Source organism: Pelophylax lessonae (assembly GCF_965119305.1).
Source record: "Pelophylax lessonae genome assembly, chromosome: 6".
Classification (NCBI taxonomy): Eukaryota; Metazoa; Chordata; class Amphibia; order Anura; family Ranidae; genus Pelophylax; species Pelophylax lessonae.
The window spans coordinates 248,731,866-248,756,536 of NC_138773.1; the positions used below are offsets into that span (position 1 = coordinate 248,731,866).

Here is a 24,671-nt window from a genome sequence, read left to right on the forward strand (position 1 = left end):
AACAGTGCACTTTAAGGTATGGGTGCACATAGCTGTATATTTGCAGTGCGAGATCATCGAAAGCACTGCCACCTGTGATTGCTTGCCCCAGAAGTCAGACTTGGTGATGTAACTATTGTACTGTTTGCTGGAGAAAAATCTGCACTGCAAGAATCTCCCTACTTCTGCTTCATTCTTTCTGTGGATCTGTGCTTTGTGGGCTTCTTATTTTTACTTCTTGTTCGTTCCCATACCTGCCATCAGATAAATAGTCACCAGGGAGCCCGCTCTGATGAGTAAACAATGCCCTCTTCCTTTAACAAGATGGCCACCTCTACACAAAAACACAATGCAGAACAAGGCACAAACATTACTGGTGATCAGTCCTTTACCCTTTGCTTGCAATTTTTAGGCACAGTTCCTAGAATTCAGGTCTGCTTTATATCTATGGTTTGTCTTACTATCTTTAGTTATGTCTATATTTTGGTCTTTTCATCCACCCTACCTTCTTGCCAGTCATTAGATTTCTTGCCAGTATGGTACACTCGAGTAGCTCTCATATAGGGGCAAGTTAACCTAATGATAGGACCCTAACCTAACGATATCTGCATGCAAAGAAATACACACAAACATATACGTAAACTATCTTAATACAACATCCTTCTGGAATGGAGTTAAGAACCCAACATGAAAGTCAACAATACTAAAAAATTTTCTTATCATGCTCCAGTGAATATGACCTTTTTAGCAATTTCCAAAAGCTGTGCAGACTTACCAATAACCTGTGACCAAAATTATTTAAGCTAATAAGCCCTATGTTTTTTATCAGGTCTGGCATATCTTCAACTGCTACAACCTATGGTTCAGTTTCTCACTCTTTCTTTATGTCTTTAAGGAACTCTTCATCGCAGCAATAGATTTCCTGAAGTTAGAGAACGTTGAGATTGGTGGATTCCGTGGTAAAATTCTCAGTGAAGAAGTGCATATTATGAGTGAAGAGTCTAATGAAATATGGAGGCTGTTGCAGGAAAGCAAACATGACCCTCTGGATTACACAGATACTGTAAGTATATAGTAATAAGTAAGTACTGTAAGTATATAGTATAGCTATACAATCAATAATGGTGAAATATGGTACTCTTTCTGCTTGTTATGAAGAGGGGAAGTCAAAATGGTAATTTGTGACTCAAAGCTGAACTCCAGCAATTGATTAAATACATAGCTGAAATACATACAGTATATGGAATCTGTTTTATCTGCTAAAGGAATTTAGTTTTTGTTCAACTATGTCATCGGCCTGCAGTGCAACAGCGGCATACTTGTTTAAGAACATACTTGCTGATTGGACAGTAAAGGAGTTGAACACAGTGTTAACTTTCAGCACATGTGCACTGCAGCAAAGGATGGTTGGCTCAGACTGCTAACTCTCCTTCACACCACTGCTATTGTACAAAACATTAGAGGGAGCTGATGCTTTTTCCCATTTAAATCAGGGAAATGTACCAAAACACACATCAATGTAATGCATTTTCTTATTGATGAACAGCGCATAATGTACATCAACATATGTTGGTGCATGTTGATGCAATCTTGATGTGTTGCCCTGCATGATGATGTGCTTTTACTTGTTTTGACATGTGCCCTTATGTAAGCGTTGATGCGTTTTGATGCATTTCCCCATTGACTTCAAATGTCTTACCCAAAAACACAAATGAGTGAATTCAGCCTTAGAGCCCATTCACACTTTGCTGTTCTTATGCTTTGTGTAAAAACACTTTTGCTGCTTCATTCGTTAACATGCATTTTGATAAAGCAGCCAATTCATTTTAAATAGGCTGCCAACATACCACAGCAGATAAAAAACAAACATACATGCAGCATTTTCTTCTGACACAATGCTCTGCATTGCACTGTGTGCATTACATTCTGTTGTAGTATGCTTCAACACATGTGCATGGGAGAAGTGTTGCCTAAAGCTGGATACACACTATACAATTGTCTTTAGATGTTTTCCTTTAGATTTACCAAAACTATATAATATGAGGTCAAACCTAAACACTTTAAAATTGTATGCAGTCAGACAGGCCCTTGTACTACATAGTTGAAGGTAAATCTAAAGGAAATCTAACAACAAAAGTTGTATAGTGTGCATGGCTTTTTTTCTTGGAAAATAGGTACAGGAACTCAACCACGACCTCCCCCTAACCCCCCCCCCCCCCCACACACACACACACACTCCAAATTGCATCAAATATTGGGCATGGTCAAATTTCACTAACAATGGGAGGGTTTTAAAGGGCCATTAAATACCAGGAGTGCCTAATGGAGTGCATTACGTACATAGTGCAGAGTTCAGTGGTGCGCTGCATACATAGTACAGAGTTCAGCCTTCTTCCACAGCTGCTTAGTGCTTACCTCTGCATCTCTCTGAATCCACATTTCACTTCCACCCCTCTTCAGTTCTCACCTGTGCATGAACCCCCCCTCCATACCCCCATTGTCTCCCCACCTTCTTTAAAGCGCCACCATCTTCAATGTCTTACTTTTGTTGCTGTATTAAGCAGAAGCACACAGCCGGCTCTACACTGTAGTTGACTCTGCCTCTCTCACTTGCAGGGAAATCATCCACTGGGGTTGTCGACATCAGCACTGTACTCCTGGCACCTGCTTCTTCCTTGTCCCCATCCTGTACTCAGTGGGAGACACACTCAGTGGTGAGCAGGGAGCAGAGGGCCTGAACTAGAGGTGGTGAAACTGAGTTCCACCAACTTCCAGCTGAAAAAAAGCCCTGATAGTGTGTATCCAGCCTTAGTGTATTAAATTGATCGGCACCTTAACTCGCTAATGCACCTAATGTGCAGTAAAGTGTTAATTGGAGCATTGGTACAATACAAAGTTGTAATTTGACCCTTGTGGATTTTAATTAACACATACCTGTGTTCATTAGTGTTTTTCTTCTTTTCTGTTTCCCTGGAGTTTAGCTTTAGGTTTGATGACTAATAATATTTTCAACACAAAACACATATTTATCACATATATAAAAATGCTTGCAGCAGCTATTATTGAAATTAGATGTTATTGCTGAGAATAAAAAGCAGCTGCATACAGCAGGCAAAAGTTGGGGCAGTATGTTTGGGGCTGGACGACGACAGACAACAATCAACGTAGCCTGGAGCACCACAATGCTTCCTAAATTAAAAACAGAAACCTTAGTCTACAACACGCAATAATTATCGGAGCACAATATCTCTATACATGCTGATACAACACACTGTGACACTAGCCTTACACAAGAAACACAATTGGATCAGCTGTGCTCCACAAATGTATCCACCACTAACAAACATGTGTGTGCTGCTAAGTACATCAGGATAGTTTTATGGAAAAGTAATGATGTTAGCAAATATTCTGGTGTCTAGTTTGCAGAGTTAACCACTGCATATACAATTCAATAAACATGCCTTTGTAAAAGACCCATAATGTTTAAACATAAACTAATATAAATAATTTACTACAAGAAACACTTTTCATGTTTGCTGAAGCACAGTATATACAATAAGTTTTTAGGACCGATTACAGAAAATTTGTCATAAAACTGTTATTATGGGGCTGTCATTTCCGACACACAGCGGGCTTCATGTTGGGTAATGTCTTCGAAGGACAGTACAAATGACCTGCCTACAGCCTCTGCTCTGCCAGAGATGGCTGGTGATAATACAGTGCACGCTGCAAATATTAATAGAACATCTAAAGACATATCGGTCTAACTTTCAAATACTAGATCTAGATCAACAGTTCTAAATCTGAACATTTCTCTAATTATTCCTCTTTTTGTATCATTGTGGTGGTAATTGGATACCCTTATCTGTCTGTATTGGCTTATATATACAAGCTGTGATTGTTAAATTCCTGTCTAACATATTTCTAATATTATGCTAATAAAACTTAAAAGGTCAGTCCATGTAAAAGTTATATCTTAGTTATGGGTGGGATCTCACAGGCTTAGCCATCCCCTGGCATCTGTCATGGATACTGTAACAGTGAGATTTCCTTGCTATACAATGACTTTTCTACATACTTGCTCCAGGTCAGTAACTTGTATAATCATGCCAGAGAATTAGCATTTTTAGAAGGAGAGAGGCCAGCAATGGCAGCCTCAATGCTTCCTTAGTACAGGTGTTGTTTAAAGGCAATCTCTAATTTTCAGATTTATTAAAAAAAAAATGCTTTTCTGCCCATACTCTGTCAGTGCCCTTGGAATCCTTTTCGCCTGCTACTCCAGCATCATTCTACCGACTTCCAGGGAACCCAAACTGTCAAAGAACAAAGAAGGGTAGATAGTTTATTGCATAATAAGAAGAAGGCGACTTGATCAAAATGACTTGTGATGTAGAATCATGAACTCCAACGAAGAAAAGTCATTGGTAGTGATGAGCTTTTGGTTCAGGTCGACCACAAGTTCTACACAAACCCAAGTTGCTCACAGTTTACTTAATAGGTTAAATACATGGATGGATTTGGCCAGTTAGCCTATCTGAACCTCTGGCTGCTGCAGCTGAAAGTCATTCATTTAGTGGTGGTTTTACTACAGCCACTATGTCACTTTCCAGATAGGTGTTTGTTGACTGGCTTGTTTGAAATGGTAAACAACAAGCCAGTGGGCATCCTGCTTAATGTCATTGACCTAAATGTCATATTTGCTGGAGTACATCCTAGAGGTATGCCACCTCACATACAGCTTTAGGGCATCCCCATGCATGTAAAGAAATTGTAATCTCCATTGTTGACCTTTAGGCTCTATGAAAATATCCACTAACCATCAAATTGTATTTTTTTAAAACTGTATTTATTTATAATTTTCTTTGCATTGGTACATATTTTCAATGTCAGTGCATGGCTTCTCATGCCCCATTTTTACAAAAAAGCTTGCAAATTGGTGTTAACAAAACAGCTAGAATGCACTATGCACTAAAAAGCACTATGTTTGGGGTTTGTGGAATTTTTGTGTTCAGCAAACTTTCAGCAAACCAAACTTTCCTTTGTACACTCATCACTAGTCCCTCCATAACTGAAATAAGCAGTGGACTATATAAAGGCAAAAAATATTTTTTAACTTGAAATAAAGGTAAATCAGGAATAATTCCAACCAGACACACCTCTCTTTACTGTGTACATCTGTTTAATATGTATATAGTATATAATGTATAGTTTAATATGTGTATATAATATACAGTATATAGTGTGTGTTTGTGTGTCTATATATTTTGCGCTCATCCACCTTCCATTTGAGGATGCCCCACAGATGCTCATTAGGGTTTAGGTCTGGAGACATGCTTGGCCAGTCCATCGCCTTTACCCTCAGCTTCTTTAGCAAGGCAGTGGTCATCTTGGAGGTGTGTTTGGGATCGTTATCATGTTGGAATACTGCCCTGCAGCTTGGTCTCTGAAGGGAGGGGATCATGCTCTGCTTCAGTATGTCACAGTACATGTTGTCATTCATGGTTCCCTCAATGAATTGTAGCTCCCCAGTGCTGGCAGCACTTATGTAGCCCCAGACCATGACACTTCCACCACCATGCTTGACTGTAGGCAAGACACACTTGTCTTTGTACTCAACACCTGGTTGCCGCCACACACACTTGATACCATCTGAACCAAAAAGGTTTATCTTGGTCTCATCAGACCACAGGAAATGGCTCCAGTAATCCATGTCCCTGGTCTCATTGTCTTCAGCAAACTGTTTGTGGACTTTCCTGTGCAGACCAATTTGATGCAGTGTGCAGCGTATGGTCTGAGCACTGACAGGCTGACCCCCCCACCCCTTAAACCTCTGCAGCAATGCTGGCAGCATTCATTTGTCTATTTCCCAAAGACAACATCTGGATGTGACGCTGAGCACATGCACTCAACTTCTTTGGTCGACCATGGTGAGGACTTTTCTGAGTGGAACCTGTCCTGTTAAACCGCTGTATGGTCTTGGCCACCATGCTGCAGCTCAGTTTCAGAGTCTTGGCAATCTTCTTATAGCCTATGCCAGGGGTCTTTAAACTATGGCCCTCCAGTCGTTCAGGAACTACAGCTCCCATCATGCCTAGTCATGTCTGTGAATGTCAGCGTTTTACAATGCCTCATGGGATGTGTAGTTACGCAACAGCTGGAGGGCCGTAGTTTGAGGATCCCTGGCCTAGGCCATCTTTATGTAGAGCAACAATTCTTTTTTTCAGATCCTTTAGAGAGTTCTTTGCCATGAGGTGCCATGTTGAACTTACATTAATCAGTATGAGAGAGTGACAGCGATAATGCCAAATTTAACACACCTGCTCCCCGTACACACCTGAGACCTTTTAACACTAACGAGTCACATGACACCGGGGAGGGAAAATGGCTAATTGGGACCAACTTGCACAATTGCACTTAGGGATGTACTCACTTTTGTTGCCAGCAGTTTAGACATTATTGGCTGTGTTTTGAGTTATTTTGAGGGGACAGCAAATTTACACTGTTATACAAGCTGTACACTCACTACTTTACATTGTAGCAAAGTGTCATATCTTCGGTGTTGTCACATGAAAAGATATACTAAAATATTTACAAAAATGTTAGGGGTGTACTCACTTTCGTGAGATACTGTATATTTATATATGTAATTATGGAACAGGCTCCAACAAGATACACACAGTTTTTTTCAGCCAGACAGCAACATGAGGTCAGAGACTTATTTTCTCCACTGCAGTTATGCAGTACAGCTTGGTCACTAGTCCATTCCAGACTGATGACTGGTCAATGATGAACAGTGACACACTGATGAGTTCATCCCTCTACTCTGTTCTCTTGTAAGCATAGTTCCAGAGTTTCATAGTTACATAGTTGGTAAGATTGACACTAGTCCATCCAGTTCAACCTGTGTGTTTGTGTTGATATTCAATTTCCCATATCCCTGTATATTGTGTTTGCTAAGATGAACGTCCAAGAGTCTTTTGAATCTATCAATACTTCCTGCTGATACCACCGATTGTGGAAGACAGTTCCACATCCTTATTTACCGGTGAGTGAAAAACTCCCTAATCTGCTTAAACATGTTCAGGAAGGGAGACTGATTACACTGTGCAATGCACTGGAGCCAGGTAGAGTTTTAAGTTCTAAGGAACTAATTGGGGGGGAGAACCCCCAAAAAAAGGATGTTACACTAGGGCCACACAGCTTAATTATGGGATCTTTTTTAAAAGATTATAAAAATACAAAAATACAAAAATATGGGTAAAAACTCCACCACCACCTTCACCTCAGTTGTGTTTAAAAAAGACAACATTGTCTTAGATGGTGCAGCTGCGACCACATGTTGCACATGCACACAGATGCCAGACACTCTCCATAGATTAGTCTAGCTATGCTGCCAGGAGATGGGGAATAGGTTTCCAGTTATTGTACACAGATATTTACAAATGAGTATACTGTAACCACTATTATCATAGGAAGCTTATCCCTGAGAAAGCTCAAGCTGATTGGGTGAAACATGTTGGTGGTCACAATACCATGTGAGTGATGCTCCTGATGTCATGGATGACGTAGCTCCGTGTGTTTGCACATGCCCAATTCACCTTTTGAGGACAACAGGCTCCATTTTGGAAAAGGCACTGTGACTCTGATCCTACAGATGAATGGATACCAATTCAGCTCCTGAGTGTGACCCGAGCAATTAATACTGCCAAGCCTTCACTCCTGTGAGCCGCACATTTGAGAGAGCTGCTTTCTCCTCCGGCAATCCAGGAAACGGGACAGTCCGTATATTGCGGTGGGGTGACGGACCAATCGGTCTCCAATTTGTTTACAGCGCTGGTGCACTTTAAAACTATTTTACAAGTCTGTGAATTATCTGATGTATACCAGCTTTCCTTGCTTTGCATAAGCAATACACAAACAACCCTTATCACATCATGATGCTGTCATTTACAGAGACTCTATTGACACTTATCTAAGTCCCTATAATTTTTTACCAATCAAGTCACTCTACTATCTTCCACTTTGAATCAAGTTGAGGAACAACTCTTTATTTAGTGTATTAATACCCTCAGATGTACCTGGTGGTCCCATCTTGCTACTTTGCTGTCGATCATAGGGGTTACAGTATACTCATTTGTATATATCTGTGTACAATAACTGGCAACCTATTCCCCATCTCCTGGCATCCTAGCTAGACTAATCTTTGGAGTATGTGTGACATCTTTGTGCATGTGCAACGTGTGACAAACAAGCTATTAGGGGGCACACCCTAAATACACATTTCTAAGGTTGGTGCTGAAGACCAATATACAAATTGAATTATAGAGAATAGCGCACACATACACAAAAAAAAGTTGGTTTTAACTCTTGCAAGGCTACTTAAAGAGGAAGTAAACTCAGCTGTAAAAATCAATCTTTTAGAGTGTATTAAAAGGACTTACAATATTAATACATTACACATAAAATATATAAATCAGAACCTTCTTAAAATACCTTTTTTTTTTTAGTTCAATTTATTCCTTCTTCCTGCTCTGGGCTGCGCCATGTCATCTCCTCCTTTCTGCTCCCCCTGCAGATGTCATTTCCGCCCTTACTGCATTCTTTGGCTGAAATCTCTCAGTGTAATGCAGACTCTCTGTGTTTCTGTGTCTCTGTGTGCCGTTTTTCCCTCCCCCTCCCCTTGTGTGACCTCTCTTGTTCACTCCCCCTGTGAGAGAAGGAAGCAGGAAGCTTCATAGCCGTGCCGTTTTTCACACATACAGGGAGAGCAGGCATTGTTATGTTAATGAAACAGCACACAAACTATGCCGTGAATTGAATTACAGGCACCAACCTATTGCTTTCTCTAGGCAGATTAGAATGAGCTGAAGTGTAAATGGGGAGTTTACAACCTCTTTAAAAACACCTGTTCTTAATAAGTAAATATGGGGATTTAGTCACACCATATGGCCATATTGTGCTCAAGCCCACCACTGCGTCAAAGTACCCCATTTTCAGTGGGTCCTACACTATTCATAGAAAAGATAAATCCCACTTCTCAGAACCGTAGGGCATACTCACCCCTTATATGGGAGACGTTTGCTAGCTGCAGATGCCTCTACTAAAACTGCAATATAAAGGGACCCCTTCTATAACTACTCACACGTGGACAATGATAATGAGGTACTGGTGCGGGAGAGTAGGATGCTCCACCCAGAAGTCTGGTCTGGATCAGTCTTTTCTATGAATAGTGTAGGGCCAACTAAAAATTGAGTACTTTGACGCAGTGGTGGGCTTGAGTACAATATTGCCATATGGTGTGACTAAACCCCACATTTACTTATTAAGAGCAGGTGTTTTTAAGTAGCCTTGCAAGAGTTGAAAGCAACTTTTTTTTGTGTATGTGTGTGCTATTCTTTATGGTTCATGTGCATTGTGTGGTCCCAGCTGCGCCATCTAAGACAACATTGTCTTTTTTAAACACAACTGAGGTGAAGGTGGTGGTTGAGTTTTACCCAGATTTTTGTATTTTTATCATTTTTAAATAAAGATCCAGAGATTAGGCTGCCTGGTCCTAGTTTACCTTCCTTTTTTGGGGGTTCTCACCCCCAATTAGTTCCTTATGCTTTACTGAGTTATTTGGATCTCACCTATAAAGGTGAGTCCGCACCAACTTGGGATGCTGTTCTTGGCTAACTTTTAAAGCCCTACAGTGTTTAAACACCAGTAAGTTATCGGCACACACGTTTTTTTCAGAGTTCTGAGTTCTGACCCTTTCCTATTCCGTGAGTCATTCTGTGTAGGGGGTCACAAAAGATTGATATCAATGCATAGTCAGGCTAAAAGACAAGATGTATATAACAATGCATTTAAAGCTAAACCCAAGCCAAATTGCCAAATAGACAGATAAAATACATGCAGTATATGAAAGTGGTTTTACTTTCCTAAAGGAGGTGTATTTCTGTCTATCCGTTTCTGAGATTTGCACAGCTATACAACACAGCACTGCTTTGCAGAGGAGACCTGATTTTTCCACCCTGCAGTTTTAGTTTCACTTACAGCTCTCTTATCCACCCTTGCCCAGTGACTGGACAGTGAATGAAGATGCAACACACTGATGAACTTATCTCTCTATCGCTCTGCTTTCTTTTCCTGTTAACATGCTCCTTGCACTGTAACAAAGCTAACTGGCTCTTGCTGTGCTTCTTCCTTCCTGGGTTTTGCTGTAGAGAGACTGCAAGAGGTATTGAATGTTACTAAACCCAGGACCATGCATTCATTATATTTGGTCTCCCACAGTACAGAGTACATGGAAATGCAATTATTTTAGTAAATATGAACGGCTAAATACCTTTTCTCATCATCAGTATATAGCAGTCTCATGACTTCTGTCTGGTTAAAGCTTGTAGATGGAGTTTTCATTCTCCTCTGACTGTCCTTTGAGGCTGCATGACCAAGATTGGCCCTGTGCCTATCACATGCACCCTCGCAAAAAAAAAAATTTTACATGTAGCACCCTCCCAGATAGGTGCTAGGTTAAAAGCATTGTTATGCTCCATCTGCTTATCAGGGGAGCCTGATCTGTTAGTTATGCCTGTTACATGTGTCCAGGTGTGAGTCACTTGGTCTGAGGGAGTGTCCCCACTGTATCCAATAGGGGAGCCTGTTGGACAGTGGAGGAAACCTGGCCAGTGGCAAATGGGCTTTTGTGGCAGACCCAGTGGGAGGGCACCATAAAAGCCAAGGGCACATGTGACAGGGCATCTTTGGTGGGAAGCAGAGTCCCAGGAGGAGGGTGACGGCTGTCTCTCCTCCTGCTGTCTGAGGAAGGTGGTCACAGGCAGTCGGTCTGGTGAGCCAGGTGTGGAGCTGAGTCTGAAGGACCCTGAAAAGCTGATGATGGAGCTGCTGGCAGAGTCATCTGGGAAAAACAGTGTCCGTGAGTACCAGGAGGCTTGCCAAGAGGTCTGCCCAGGAAGGGGGACCACTCCAGAGAGGTCAGAGGATAGAAGGTCAGCTCACACAGTTAGCAGGAGTAAAGGGGGTTCCAAGTATAACCCTGAAGATTAAGGGTAAAAGGGGTATCAAGCGGGGCCCTGAAGAGTAATTCACTATACAGTTCGCTTATCAAGTACTTCACTACAGTGGCAAGGTGAAGCAGCGGCCTTGCCGCACTCAACATAGCTAGAAGTCCTCAAGTTGTGCATAGTTCATTCAGTTGGAGTATCCCACTCATCCCTTCTCCATTCCCAAGTTCTAAAATAAAAACAACAAAAACCAAATCCCCTGGACTGTTTCCTGACTGAGGCAAACACTTAAAGCACTAAGAATCAATAAGTTGTTGCTATGGGTAACCCAGGGGAATCCACTTCAAGCAGCTCCCAAGGGAGTAGTGCTACATTACACAATGCAGAGGAATAACCCCTGAGGTTCCACAGTGAGTATAACAAGCATGCTTTACTGCATTTACAGACTGATTTTACTGTTGTGGGTTTATTAACACTTTAACTCAAGTTGTATTTAATATTTAATATCATTTAACAATTTTAATAAATACAAATATGAGATACACTGCGTTACCACTTATATGCCTGGAGTTTAGATTTATTGATTTTTTTTTTTTTTTGCAAGGGTTTCTAAACCTGCAATATGTGTTGTTTTAATGATGTCTCACTTTTTTATTACAGGGATTCTTGTATGATTACACAAGATACCATCAGCAAATAAACAGCTTCGACCACCATCTAGGCCAGATTTTGAATTTGGCTTTTGATGAATCCAATGGACTAGAATCTGCATTTAAGGTACGCGACCTCAAATCCATGATCAAATTGAAGGGGATAAAATAGCCTGCTATTCTTTAAATTAAATGTCACTTTGCTCGGACATAATTTAGTCAAGTTTTATATATGGAATAAAGTGCTTGATTGTGACTCTTCGTGTAAACGCTGAAAATAGTTGAACAGTTTTATGAAACTCCAAAAAGATGCAGAGGACATAGTAAAAAATACAATGTCAACATAATAAAGGGTACTCACTAGGGGTAAAAAGAGGAGTATAAGGAAAATAAAAAGGATGACAGCAGGGAAAATTGCCATTGGGGACAACATCCCACTGTGTGAAAAACAGTTTTATCGGAATCGCTGTACGCATACAGCTGTAAGAGTAGAAGAGACATTTTAAAATCATCATTAAATTGTTGACGGGACAGTGGCTGTCCAGGTGGTATGACCATAGCACTGGGTATATTTATGAAGAACAGAGGAGCTTCGTGTCTTGAACTCTATCAGATGTGTCCTCTTAAGGAAGGTAACTAACCCTTTACCTGGTGTGGGGGCATTACAAAACAAAATGGAAAAAATGATTGTCTTCCAAATGCAGCAATCGCCAGAGAATTATGCGGCAGCACCCACTAATTCTGCTGCCAGTCATTTGGGAGAATTATGAGCATTTTAAGGAAAAATCCATCACATACGGGCAATAGTTATAGGCTAGCTGAATGGTTCTATAATCAACTTTATAGCATCATGTTGCTAGAACTTTTTTTATCACCTTCTCTGTTTTTTTCCTTTCAATGTTCTTGAGTTTTCTTTATCGAACGTAACTTTTGTTTATGGAGTTTTAATCGTTTTCTTCTTTAACTAATAAAGTTTAAGTTAGACTAGGTTTAAATTTGAACCCTCAGTTTAAATATGCTAAATACATTCTAGATGAATAAAAAAAGCTTTTCAAACTCTTATGTTTTGTTTTCTTTAGAAAGCATTTACAGCTAGAATAGAAAAAGCCGTTCCCTGCAGGCACCTGCAGTAAGGATACTTGCTATGTGGAAGCAGTGGTCACATTGCAGAGGTCCAAGATTCCCCTTTTTGAGTAAGACCAATAGCTGTGTATTCAGCAAAGCTCATGCTCCCTGCTTATACAAGGACTCTGGCTCTGACTCAGCAGGAGACATGCTGGACCTCTGCAGAGAGACCATTGCTTCCACGCGAAGCAATGGGGGTCCTTCTCTATAGCATGCTGACGGGAAATTCTTCTCTACTCAGGATGTTCCTGATTTGAAAACAAAAGCAAACTGCAAGTCTATGCACACCTTGGTACATTTTCCATATGCCACATTAACAAGATCTATGTGGACCAGGTGCACTAAATTACAATAAAAGTGCTATATGACAGTTTCAATAAATGGCTACCGTAATTGTGTGCATAAGCATAATGTAGCACTTGCAACAATGTTTTATTGTAAAGACAATTTAATATTAGACCATCCCCCAGAAGACGTCACGTATGACGTAACATGTAGGGCGTGGTCAATGGCGGTGACGACATCACACTCCTCGGCTCTGGTTGGAGGCTGACTGATACCCCTCCCGGAAGCCGGGTTAAGGAAAACAAAGCCTGCAGGAATGCTGCAGCACTATCTGCTGTTTTAATGCTGAAGCTTGCCGAGTTCATTGATTGTGAGGATTGGTGACCGTTTTTCATGTTACTAGTTGGAGGCTCCATTGATCATCTGGTCTGGTCACTTAATGCTTATTTGATCTGGCTGGCATTTTGGAGGATATGAGAACAATCTTATTTGGACAGATGTGACACCTGTTGTGACCACCTATAATTTAGTGGTCCACTTGCTCTGTCAATAGATGACAGTGATTCAATCAACCTGAGCCAATTAACTAGCAGACTGCCATCATCGAGCTTCTGAAGTACAATACACATTATTATAAGTGTAAACATATCCCCACAGTAGATAACAGTAAAAAGGTATCATCTCCTGCCGTGCGAGGGGTGTGGTGTGCCTCCTGAGTTGCGGCTGCGGTCTCCAGTGCAGGACGATTCTCACCTTAAATATTCGGGTTGGAGAACATCTAACTAACATTAAAAAAGGTTTTGGAGGCCACAGTGTGTCACAACATTTTGCTAAATTTCACCATCGGAATCCTGCTAATCTCCAAGTGATTGCTATAGAGAAATACGTTCCTCACTGGAGAGGGACCACTATTGTGGAGACAACCCGGGAGTGACCCATAGAGGAAATCTTCACCATTATTGAAAAAGAGCTGCAGTAGGATCGTTCAGAGAGAGACAACCTGGATATCAGAGATATTGGTGGCTATTGGCAGAATTTCCCATACCTGATCTGTGACATCTTTACATCTGGTAAGAGTCTCATTCTTTCTTTTTCATGAGGTGAAAGATCAGGTCGTGGGAAGATTTCTTGCTGCACTATACTGGTCCTTGCAAGCTTTAAAGTGTATGCTAATTTAATAGCTGGTAAGGGTACCATCACCTTGTCCATTATCACGTGGTGCTGTGGGGGATACAAGTCTGTGAACCAATATTGCACCTTCACCTATTTGCACCTTATCATCAAGAAGATACATTTGCACTTGTTTGTGGACTGTTTTGGGACTTTATTATTATTATCTATTTATTTATATTAATTTATTTGTGTGTTCTTACACACACTGTGCACCTTTATTGTGTATAATTTTATTTATTAATCTTTTAATGTTTTTTTAAGTACATTTTCCACTTAGTGTTTTGTTTGGATTCACATGATCTCTATTTTACATATCAAGCGCACCTACACACCTTTTCCATATTGCGAGATGATCTGTTGTTCACTGTTAAATTGATAAACTCTTTACTTTGTGATTACAGTAAACCCGAGCATCCTTTTATATTCTGTTGTTTGAGATGGCCATTATAAGACACAAAGGAGGCGTATCCACAAAAAATTCATATACCAATTCTCTACCAAATTTGGCCACTAGATAGCGTATTTTCTATGCTACTATCCTATATCTTATAGGCATTTTCTATGCTACTTAGCATTGTCTAGTGGGCAAATGCAATATTTTTTGTTTTAAAGAAATAACCAAAAAATACACCATACATGGCACTTTGAAAGTATCTAGTTATATTCACAGCATACACCCCTGGTAAAATTCTATACATTTATTTAAATTCACATACAACTTTAAAAATACCACATCATCTTACCCAAGCATGGTTTCCTATATGGAATACAATATACTCCACAATAAAATAAAAATTTGTTCCACGGTGTATTATTGATCTTGCCACCCTGTTGTATATTATTCATATCCTCTATTCAATTCAAGCCTCTCTCAGCCCTGCGTTGAGGGACTTGTGTGTTGCATTTCAATCTTTTCTAAGACCTAAGGTGGTTGTACATACCTCTAGAGCTCCCTTTCTTTCCCCCTTGTGGTTTATGTACACAAGTCTATGTGATCAGCAGATGAAAGCAAACAGAGCATATACTCATTTTTTTCTTCCCCTCTCCATGTGAGGGGAATACCACCTGGGCCCTGTTAAAGTGGAATTAAACTCCACTTTTGAACTTGTATCTACAGGTAAGCCTATAATAAAGGCTTACCTTTAGGTACAGAGAATTTCTCCTGAACTGGCACTGTTTAGGAGATATTCACACAATATGCAGCTGTTGACGTCACCGGCGCATGCGCTTTGAAGGGACGGCATACTGCGTGGGCCCTTCAGAGCTCCGTGCCAGAGCCGAGGGCTCCTGTGCGCATGCGTTGAAGTGACATCATTGCAGCCCGGGACACTCATACAGCCAGACCTTGTGAACCTGGAAGGAAGACCAGCTGAAAATGGCAGTGCTGGGGAGCCGTGACAGCGCTATGCTGGAGGGCTCTGTGTACAGGTAAGTCTGTCGTAATGTGCTAGTATGTGCTGCATACTATTACAATATGACTTAAACCTACACAGGGGCCTATTATTTTTTATTTTTCTGGCAGTTCACTACCTCTTTAAATGTTTCATAGAACCTGAGGAAGTGAGACAGTTGGAGACCCACGAAATGTGTAGCATAAAAAATCAGAAAAATTGGCTTGAATTGAATAAAGGATACAAATAATATACAGTAGGGTGGCAAGGTCAATGATACAATGTGGAACAATTTTTTCTTTTATTGTGGAATATATTGTAACCCATAAGGGAAGCCATGCTTGACTAAAATCATGTAATATTTTTATTTTTTTATATGAATTTGAATATATGTATGGAATTTTAACACGGGTGTATACTGTGATTTATAATTTGGCACTTTCAAAGTCCCATGAATGGTGGATTTTTTTGACTATTTGTTTATAATTTGAGGGATGGTGGTGCCCATCTGGGTGATTTGACAAGTTTTTATTTTTTTTTAAATCAATGAAAACATTTGTCCAGCACAGGGAATAGCATAATAACATTGTTTTTTTTGTTCCTTTCACACAGAATAATTGTATATGCACTTTCACTGGAGTATTGCTATGCAAGCATTTTATAAATACTCTCCATAGTTTCGTTAATCACTGCAGAGTAGATGTGGCTGTACAGTATGTTTAGGGTCATTTTCTTGCTAGAAGCCAAATCTCTTCCCCGCTCCAAGTACATGTCTTTTGTAAACTAAAACTTTTTATTTTTTTCTAAAATTGACTTGTATTAACTCCATCAATTTTGTCCTTAGCCCTGACTTGTTTCCCAGTCCCTTCTATAGGGAGCACAGAGTGATGAGCAGTGTTGACCACGTATGGTGGATTGCGATAAAGCGCAAATAAGGTCTCATCAACTGCAAGTACACCCAGATTCACGCCATCTGTTGACCATTAACACACATAAAGGTTTATTCCAATATAACTGCATGGTTTTCGGCATTGCCCCAGCGCCAGCCATCTGGCAGCGGATCATGGATGAGGTCCTGGCAGGCATACCTTTCACTCAATGTCTACTAGATGACATGCTCATCACCGGTCCCACTGATGAAGAACATAGAAAGAATGTGGAAGCGGTGCTAGAGAGACTCCAAAGGTATGGTTTACGTGTCAATCTTTCAAAATGCGAATTTCTTAAGTCTCGGCTGGAATTTTGTGCCCACGTTGGACCGACATGGGTTACACACTACTGAAGAAAAGGTTAAAGCCCTTACCCATGCCCCTACTCCACAGAATGTCACACAGCTCAGATCTTACCTTGGCCTCCTAAATTACTACCACCGTTTCTTGCCAAACCTAGCACACTAGCTCTACCCGTTACATCGCTTACTGGATGCAAAAGCTAAATGGATTTGGACAGAAAAATGTGAAGAAGCCTTTCGGCTTTCCAAAGAACTCATTCTGTCTTCTCAAATTCTGGTCCACTATGATTTAAAGAAACACCTTGGCTTGTGACGCCTCGCCTTATGGACTAGGTGCCGTGCTTTCCTATGTCATGCCAGATGGCACAGAGCGCCCCATTTCTTTTGCCTCCAGGTCTTTAACCTCAGCAGAACAAAACTACTCCCAGATAGACAAGGAAGCTTTGGCCATTGTATGGGCCACAAAAAAATTTCACACGTACATCTATGGTCGGGAGTTCACACTTATCACTGACCACAAATCTCTGTTGTCAATCCTGAACCCTCAGAAAGGAATTTCTACAACAGCATCTCGCTTACAAAGGTACGCATTATTTTTGGGAGCTTATCCTTATTCTATCAGATACCGGTCCCATGATACCCATGGCAATGCAGATGCCTTTTGCAGATTGCCACTTGGAGACCACCTACTAAGAGACATACGCGTAGTGGAAATACACAGGCCACGGGCCTGCATGTCCACCTCCCTAATTGCCAGACATACAGCCACAGATCCTTTCCTTTCTCAGATATTCTCATATGTTCAGACTGGATGGCCAGAGAAAGTTTAAAAAGAATTTCGTCCTTACTTTGCCAGAAAATGTGAGCTTGTGACTAATGCTGGTTGCCTACAATGGGGCAATAGAGTGATTGTACCTCAGTCTTTGCAACCAACCATGCTAAGAATACTACATGAAGGCCATCCTGGTGTGGTGCGCATGAAGCAGCGAGCCCAAAGCTATGTTTGGTGGCCACAAATGGATACAGCAATTGAAGATAATGTGGCTCAATGTCCTGGGTGCTGTCAAGCTCAGCGTCCCCAAAAGAGGGGAACCCTGCAACCTTGGCCATGGCCGACAGACCCGTGGTCAAGACTCCATCTTGATTTTGCTGGCCCAATCCAGGGTAAAATGTATTTGATCGTGGTAGATGCGCATTCAAAATGGCCGGAGGTTTTCCAAATGCCCTCTATTACCTCAGCTGCTACCATTCAAGTCTTACGGAAGCTCTTTGCTCAATATGGATTGCCAACAGCCATAGTGTCGGACAATGGCACTCAATTTACTTCGCATGAGTTTCATTCCTTCCTCAGTGGCTTGGGTATCCAACACTACAGAACCGGACCAGGTTGGAATGTCAGAGGAGAAGCTGCTGGAGTTCTTGACCATGTACCGAAACACGAATCACACTACTACTGGGCTGTCCCCAGCTTTTCTTATGTTTGGCAGGCATCTCCGCACCAAACTTGATTTACTTCGTCCACAGGAACAGTCATCAACACCTCCTCCGCCAGGCCGTCCTGGTTTCCGTGCTGGTGCTCTCGTATAGTTTCGGAATTAAAGAGGTTTGCCTCCTTGGCTTCCTGGCATTATTGATCGGCCTCTTGCACGCCTGGAGAATGGCGTTTATGTTCGACGACACCTTTTGCAATTGAGAAAGCGCATTTGTCGGCCACTAGAGACAAATCCGACCCCTCTTGCTAACCAACCACCAGAGTCTACTCTGAGCTCTGCTGGTGACATATGGCATGGTGTCTGGCATGATCCCACAAGTTTACAACCAACCCCTGAAACGGTTGGTGACCATATTACTGAGAAGCCCAGCCATGTGCCTGGAGTTACAGAGACTGATTCGCCTATTGGACACCCACAAACATCTCCAGAACCGTTGACCAACTCTATCCCTCCCAGTGCTGTGCCACTTCGTAAGTCTACCTGCCAAAGACATCAAACTCCTCGTTGGCAAAGCGCAGAAGTCTTACGGGACACATTGGAGGTCAGGAAACACAGAACTGAGTTGGAGATGCCACTTGCTGAACTGATCCTGTTTGCCTTTTTATGTTATGTGTTGAACATTTTGTTCTCTTTTTTGTTGCTGTTATGTTTTTTTTTTTTTTTTGGGAAGGAGAGGAGATGTGATGTTTGTGAAGTATAACTGTGACCTTTCCCCTTTTCTCCTGATGCATGATGGGGAAGGGGCTGTACCAGGAAGTCAGACACAGTGTGTGGAGCCTGGAAGCAGCAGCATGGTACAGAGAAGAGATTACATCTGTTAGGAAGAGAAGCTGTTATATTATGACTCCTCATGTCAGCTTGTCTCTGAGTGAGTAATAAAGCTCTCCTGGTTAAGAAGTACATCCAGCCTGTGTGTAACTTGCTGAGCAGATACTGGCAGCATTGCTAGCAACACCCTCGTGTCTAAGGGACATAATATTTTATGTCTAATATACATAATATTTTAATTGGTTTACAATTCATGCTCTCTTTACCTAAGAAACTCTAGAGGACTATCATCTCTCAGCAGTTGTGCCCTGTTCTTTCCATTTAATATTACATTTAGCAATGCTCCACAGAATGTTTAAAGTTTGTGATTTTCTTTTTCTTTTAACTTTTTAAATATTTGTATTGTGGCACAAAAGTAATACAGACACACTAGTTCAGAGAGATATACAAGTTATCGTATCAGCAGATGAATTTTTAAAAAACCATTGTGGCTCAGTTCACACTGGGGCGGCTTTAACCACTTTCAGACCGGAGGATTTGGCTGCTCAATGACCAGGCCCTATTTTGTGATTCGGCACTGCGTAATTTTAACGGACAATTGCGCGGCCGTACGATGCTGTACCCAAACAAAATTGACGTCCTTTTTTTCCCACAAATAGAGCTTTCTTTTGGTGGTATTTGATCACCTGTGCGATTTTTATTTTTTGCGCTACAAACAAAAAAAGAGCGACAATTTTGAAAAAATAACAATATTTTTCACATTTTTTATATGAAATTCAAAAAAAAAAATCAAAATGTTTTAACATTTTAGGCCAATTTGTTTTCTGCTACATATTTTTGGTAAAAATTTTTTTCAATAAGTGTATTTTGATTGGTTTGCGCAAAAGTTATTGCATAACGTGAAAGATTTATGCACTAATTACGGGAAAGATTTATGTAATTTTTTTTTTTTTTTTTTTACTAGTAATGGCGGCAATCTGCGATTCTTTGCGGGACTGCAACATTGCAGTGGACAGATCGGACCTCTAACTGACATTTTTGACACTTTTGGGGGTACTAGTGACATTACTACAGTAATCAGTGCTAAAAATATGCACTGTTACTGTAAAAATTACACTGGCAGGGAAGGGGTTAACAGTATGGGTGATCAAGGGGTTAAATGTGACCCTAGGGGCGTTATTCTAACTGTGGGGGGGGCATGGCTTGTGAAGTCATCACAGAGACATGTGATCCTATATAGCAGGATCATATGACATCTGTGATAACTTGGAGAAGTACGGATGGCTGTGTTTACATCAGCCGTCCGTCCTTCTCTGTCAGCGGCGGGAGATCGTGAGTGTCCGGAGGCCATCGGAGCTGCCTGTCATACGCACTAGCTTCCCCGCTGACCATCGGGGGTGGGACCTAGCCTCCGGCAGCACGCGATCGCCCCCTAGCTCCTCCCAGGCAACTGCCGTACATGTAAGGGACTTTGCCTGGGGGAGCCAGACTGCCGCCGTAAATCTGCAGCGTGCGGTCGGCAAGTGGTTAAAGTCACCTGACTCTGAAGCCGCCCTGTGCAGCGTGACTTCAGCGTGGCTTGCAAACGACTTCTCTAATAGAAGTCAATGCAGGCTGCTCTGAAGTCGCCCCCAAGTAGTGCAGGAACCTTTTTCTAAGTCGGAGCGACTTGAGTCTGATTAGAACGGTTCTATTGCACTGAAAGGAGCGTGACTTGTTGGGCGGCTAAGTCGTCTGACAAGTTGCCCCAGTGTGAACCGGGACTGAGTGGTTTGGTCTTGTGAAGTTGTTACAAAAATTATGCTTGTGACATTACTCACCGTCACTATGAGTGAAAGACAGATAAGTAATGGTTTCGATTGCTTCAATGTTTGTCAGTAAAATCTTCATATAGAAATATGAAGATTTAATACCACCTTACACAGTGTATTCCATGCTTGGCTGTGAGAGAGACACAAAGACTGTCATTCGCAGACTTCCCTATTTGTGTATTGGGAGGGAATGTGTATTGTGATAAAGTTTACCTGTCTGTTCCATTGTTAAATGTTAATGCCCACACATTGTTCTGTCCAGATGGCTAGATAATTAGTTTAGTTCCTGTATACACTTTCATCTGTATATGCTACTGTAATAAGCCAGAGGGGAGGGATTGTGTACACTGTATGAGAGTGTAAAACTCTGTTCCTATTGGATTGTGAATATTACGTCCAGTCTTCAACAAGGTCCACCTGGGTGGTAACCTTGTGGGTGAAGACTGTATATAAGTCTGTTCAATAAAGTTTGTTCTAGAGTTACTTCACCCTCAATGTAGAGTCCTGCCTCTTATTGGGGGAATATGCTGCAAGGGATTTCTATGGTCTTCCATACTCCCTTAGAGAATCACTAAGCTCTTGTAAAAGTTTGTGTAAGAGCTTGTTCTGCTGCACTCTCTGGGGAAAGAGAGGTTCACCCACAGGAACCTGGAGCCTTGTCATAGGTCCAGGGTGGGTAGGAGATGGTGAGACCCTAACCAAGCTGTGGCGGTTCGTGGGGTCTGAAGTGGTTACGGTGTCTGGTGGAGTGCTTGGAGCCCTTGTAAAGCACTAGGAGCATCTGTCAACGGAGGTACCCAGTCAGGGGTGCCCTGTTCCGTTACAATGCTGTCAAAAAAGCTTAACTGCAACTTATAGAATAATAAGAAAGTTCACTCAACAGTAATGAAGCTCAACTCTCCACAGAAGCTATAACTGGTTTGCAAAATAATTGGTATATCTCTACCACACATCTTTTCCTGGTACCAAGTAGTAAATTTGAAACTTTGGTGTGGTTGAGTTTTCATATTGGCTTTAGGGTGCTGATTAAGCTTTTACAAATTTAAAAAAAATATTTGGTAAGGCTTACTTGTATTGTAAGTTCCTACCAGTTCCTAAACCACTGCATTCTGTGTGTGGAAATTTTTTATTTATTTTTTGGTAAATTTACTATTTCTCTATCGTCCATTGACAGATACAGCCTCATCTTCATCAGCTGAATAGGTTATGCTGCCCCCTGCAGGAGTAGTCTAGGCAGTAAAAGATTTTACATGTACACGCCCATGGGGCTGTCCCCGCAGGCATAACCCACCCACACTTAGCTCAGCAAACCAGTTTGTTTCTGCCTAGAGAAGGAGTAGAATCTAGGTTTCCTGCTGGGACTCCGGTCTATTTTATAATAGTTTATTCTATTTCGCTTTACTCACTTGATAGCTAGTGTCAGGGGAATTCTCCTAGTGATCTACAAGCAATACCGGCTGGGGCTTCGCACTGGATAATCTAGATCCTTATGGTCCCCCCAGCCTGGCCTACGAGTGTGAGCAGGTTATAGTCCCGCACTAGGCCTCGCCACGACGGTTCCCCTTTCCGGATGGGGACGAGCCTGCGAGTGGATGCCTCGCCGGGATTCGACGACCTGGAATGCCCTGATTCGCAACATACCCCTCGGCTGGCAGCACCCCCACTTCGGGTGGGAGGAGGTCTGTCTGGAGCAGAGCCCACCCGGTCCATGGTATGGTGAGTAAATGTGACCCCCCTTGTCCCTGGTGGCCTTGGGGGGATGTGGGCCCTCTCCTGGGGATAATAGAACCTGTACCTCCTAAAATATCCTCCTGGCCTGCCTGGTACCAGGTCTCTGTGCCTGTCTCCCTCTCCCCTCCCCACGGGGGGCTATGTGACAGGGGGCACCTGGCACCCTGAGGGGGTAACATCGTACCTAGTGGATTGCTGGGTCTTGTTGTGGATCCTGTAGGCCTTCATTGTGTTGGTCCCTGGCCGCATGGCTTACCGTGCCATCTTAAGTGTGGGCAATGTACATCTTTTTCCTATTGACTTGTATGGGGCAGCCATTTTCCCTGAGCTTCCTATTGTAATGTATTGTCAACCATTTTTGTGTAGTCCTCTGTACTGCACTAAGCAGCGTGACCTTTTACATCCAGGCGTGATCACTTCCTGTGCTTCTACTTCCTGCTGCTGGCTGAGGTAATTTCCTCTCTCTCTTCTCCTTGTGCTGAGGACGATCAGGAGGTTTTCTCTGAAGGTGGTACAGTACTGGGGTCTTTGCGGGCATATCCCTGCACACTCTGCTATTAGTGTATTTTAAAGTGGGATTCTGCAGATCGTTGCGATCGGTGGTGGGAACCGCGATCTGCGCTTCTTATATCGACAGTACTCCGTTTTTGGTAACTTTAATTATGGAGTCCCAGGCTGTGAATTCACACTCAGACTCACTCTGTGTGACTCCTGGACAGTCCGGATCGCAGTCGATGGCCACGATTTCAGCAGCTCTGGAAAGACTGGCAATCAAAGTTGATTTTGACATGAAAAAGGTTAATAGCCGGAAATGGCCGCTGCCTTCTCCATCTTTGGTGGTGTCCTCTGATTCAGAGGCTGATGTGGTTTCCCCGGATGCCCCCCTACCTGAAGGGTAGCTGTCCTCGCAGTCAGATGGTGAAGAGGACCTGTCTTCTTCAGCTGCAGTGCGGGAACGCCCTTTGGTGGAAGCCTGATTATTTCAGTGCGGGAGACTTTAAAATTGGCTTATGAGCCCACGCCGGCAGGGACGCGGGTGGCTTTTGGCTCCCGCAAGACTCAAAAGTCTGGCAAGGTTTTCCCGAAACCTTTCATGATATTGTGAATGACCAATGGCGACGTGTTAAGCACGTGCTAGTGGTGCCAAAACGCTTTAAACGCCGGTATCCTTTTGCTGATACGGTTTCTAACAGTTGGACTGTGCCAGCTAAAGTGGACCACCCTGTTTCCAGGTTGAATAAATCTACTGTTTTGCCTGTGGAAGATTCCCCTGTTTTTACAGAACCGGTGGACAGGCGGGTGGGATCCCTTTTCCGCCATCTTCACGTGTTGGCGGGTTTCCTTTTAAAACCGGTCATTGTGTCTGTTTAGGTTTTACAGACGGTTATGGAAAAGATTAGGGCCCTGAAAGGGGTCCTTGGACCCTGAAATAGTTCCTCCGGCACAGCTGGAACTTTTGGACCAGGTAGCCCAGGCCCTGGTGTTCCTGTGTGATGCGTCCATGGATGTGGCTCCCCTGGTGGCCAGAGTCTCGGCTGTGGGGATTGCCATGAAGAGTTGGTCGGCTGACCAAGCTTCCAGGAAAGCCCTGGAAGATCTCCCTTTTCTGGGAGAACGTTTGTTTGGTGACTCCTTGGATGAATTTATAAAAGGTCTGACGGTTGGGAAGAGTACTCTTCTTCCTCAATCCTCCGAAGGTAAAACACCCCAGTAAAACACCTTCCTTTACTGCTTACAGACATTTAGTTCGTGCCTCCGGGGTGCAAGAAAAGGGTAAGCCGTTCAGAGCTTTTGAAGGGGCTAAAAAGCATTGGAGCAAGCCCAAAGGTAGTCAGTCCAGGGCTGCGGACAAGTCCTCCTCGGCATGAAGGGGCGCCCTCACCCGTCTAAGGGGTGGGGGGATGTCTGCGCTTCTTTTTTGGAACCCTGGACTTCCTTCATTCAGGACAATTGGGTTCGCCAGCTGGTTTGTTCCGGGTACAAGATCAAATTTTGGTCCTGGCCAGGGGACAGGTTTTTTCAGTTGAA

General features: G+C 42.4%; 1 protein-coding gene across 1 annotated transcript in view; it reads left to right on the forward strand.

Moving 5' to 3' along the window:
• LOC309558730 (dynein axonemal heavy chain 11-like) overlaps positions 1 to 24,671 on the forward strand; it is a gene marked incomplete at both ends in the record, with an annotated part of 1,130,439 nt that overhangs the window by 67,175 nt on the left and 1,038,593 nt on the right. The window contains 2 exons of the mRNA XM_082261779.1: positions 875 to 1,042; positions 11,646 to 11,762. Coding sequence (XP_082117905.1) covers positions 875 to 1,042; positions 11,646 to 11,762 — 285 coding nt within the window. The remainder of the gene's footprint in view (positions 1 to 874; positions 1,043 to 11,645; positions 11,763 to 24,671) is intronic.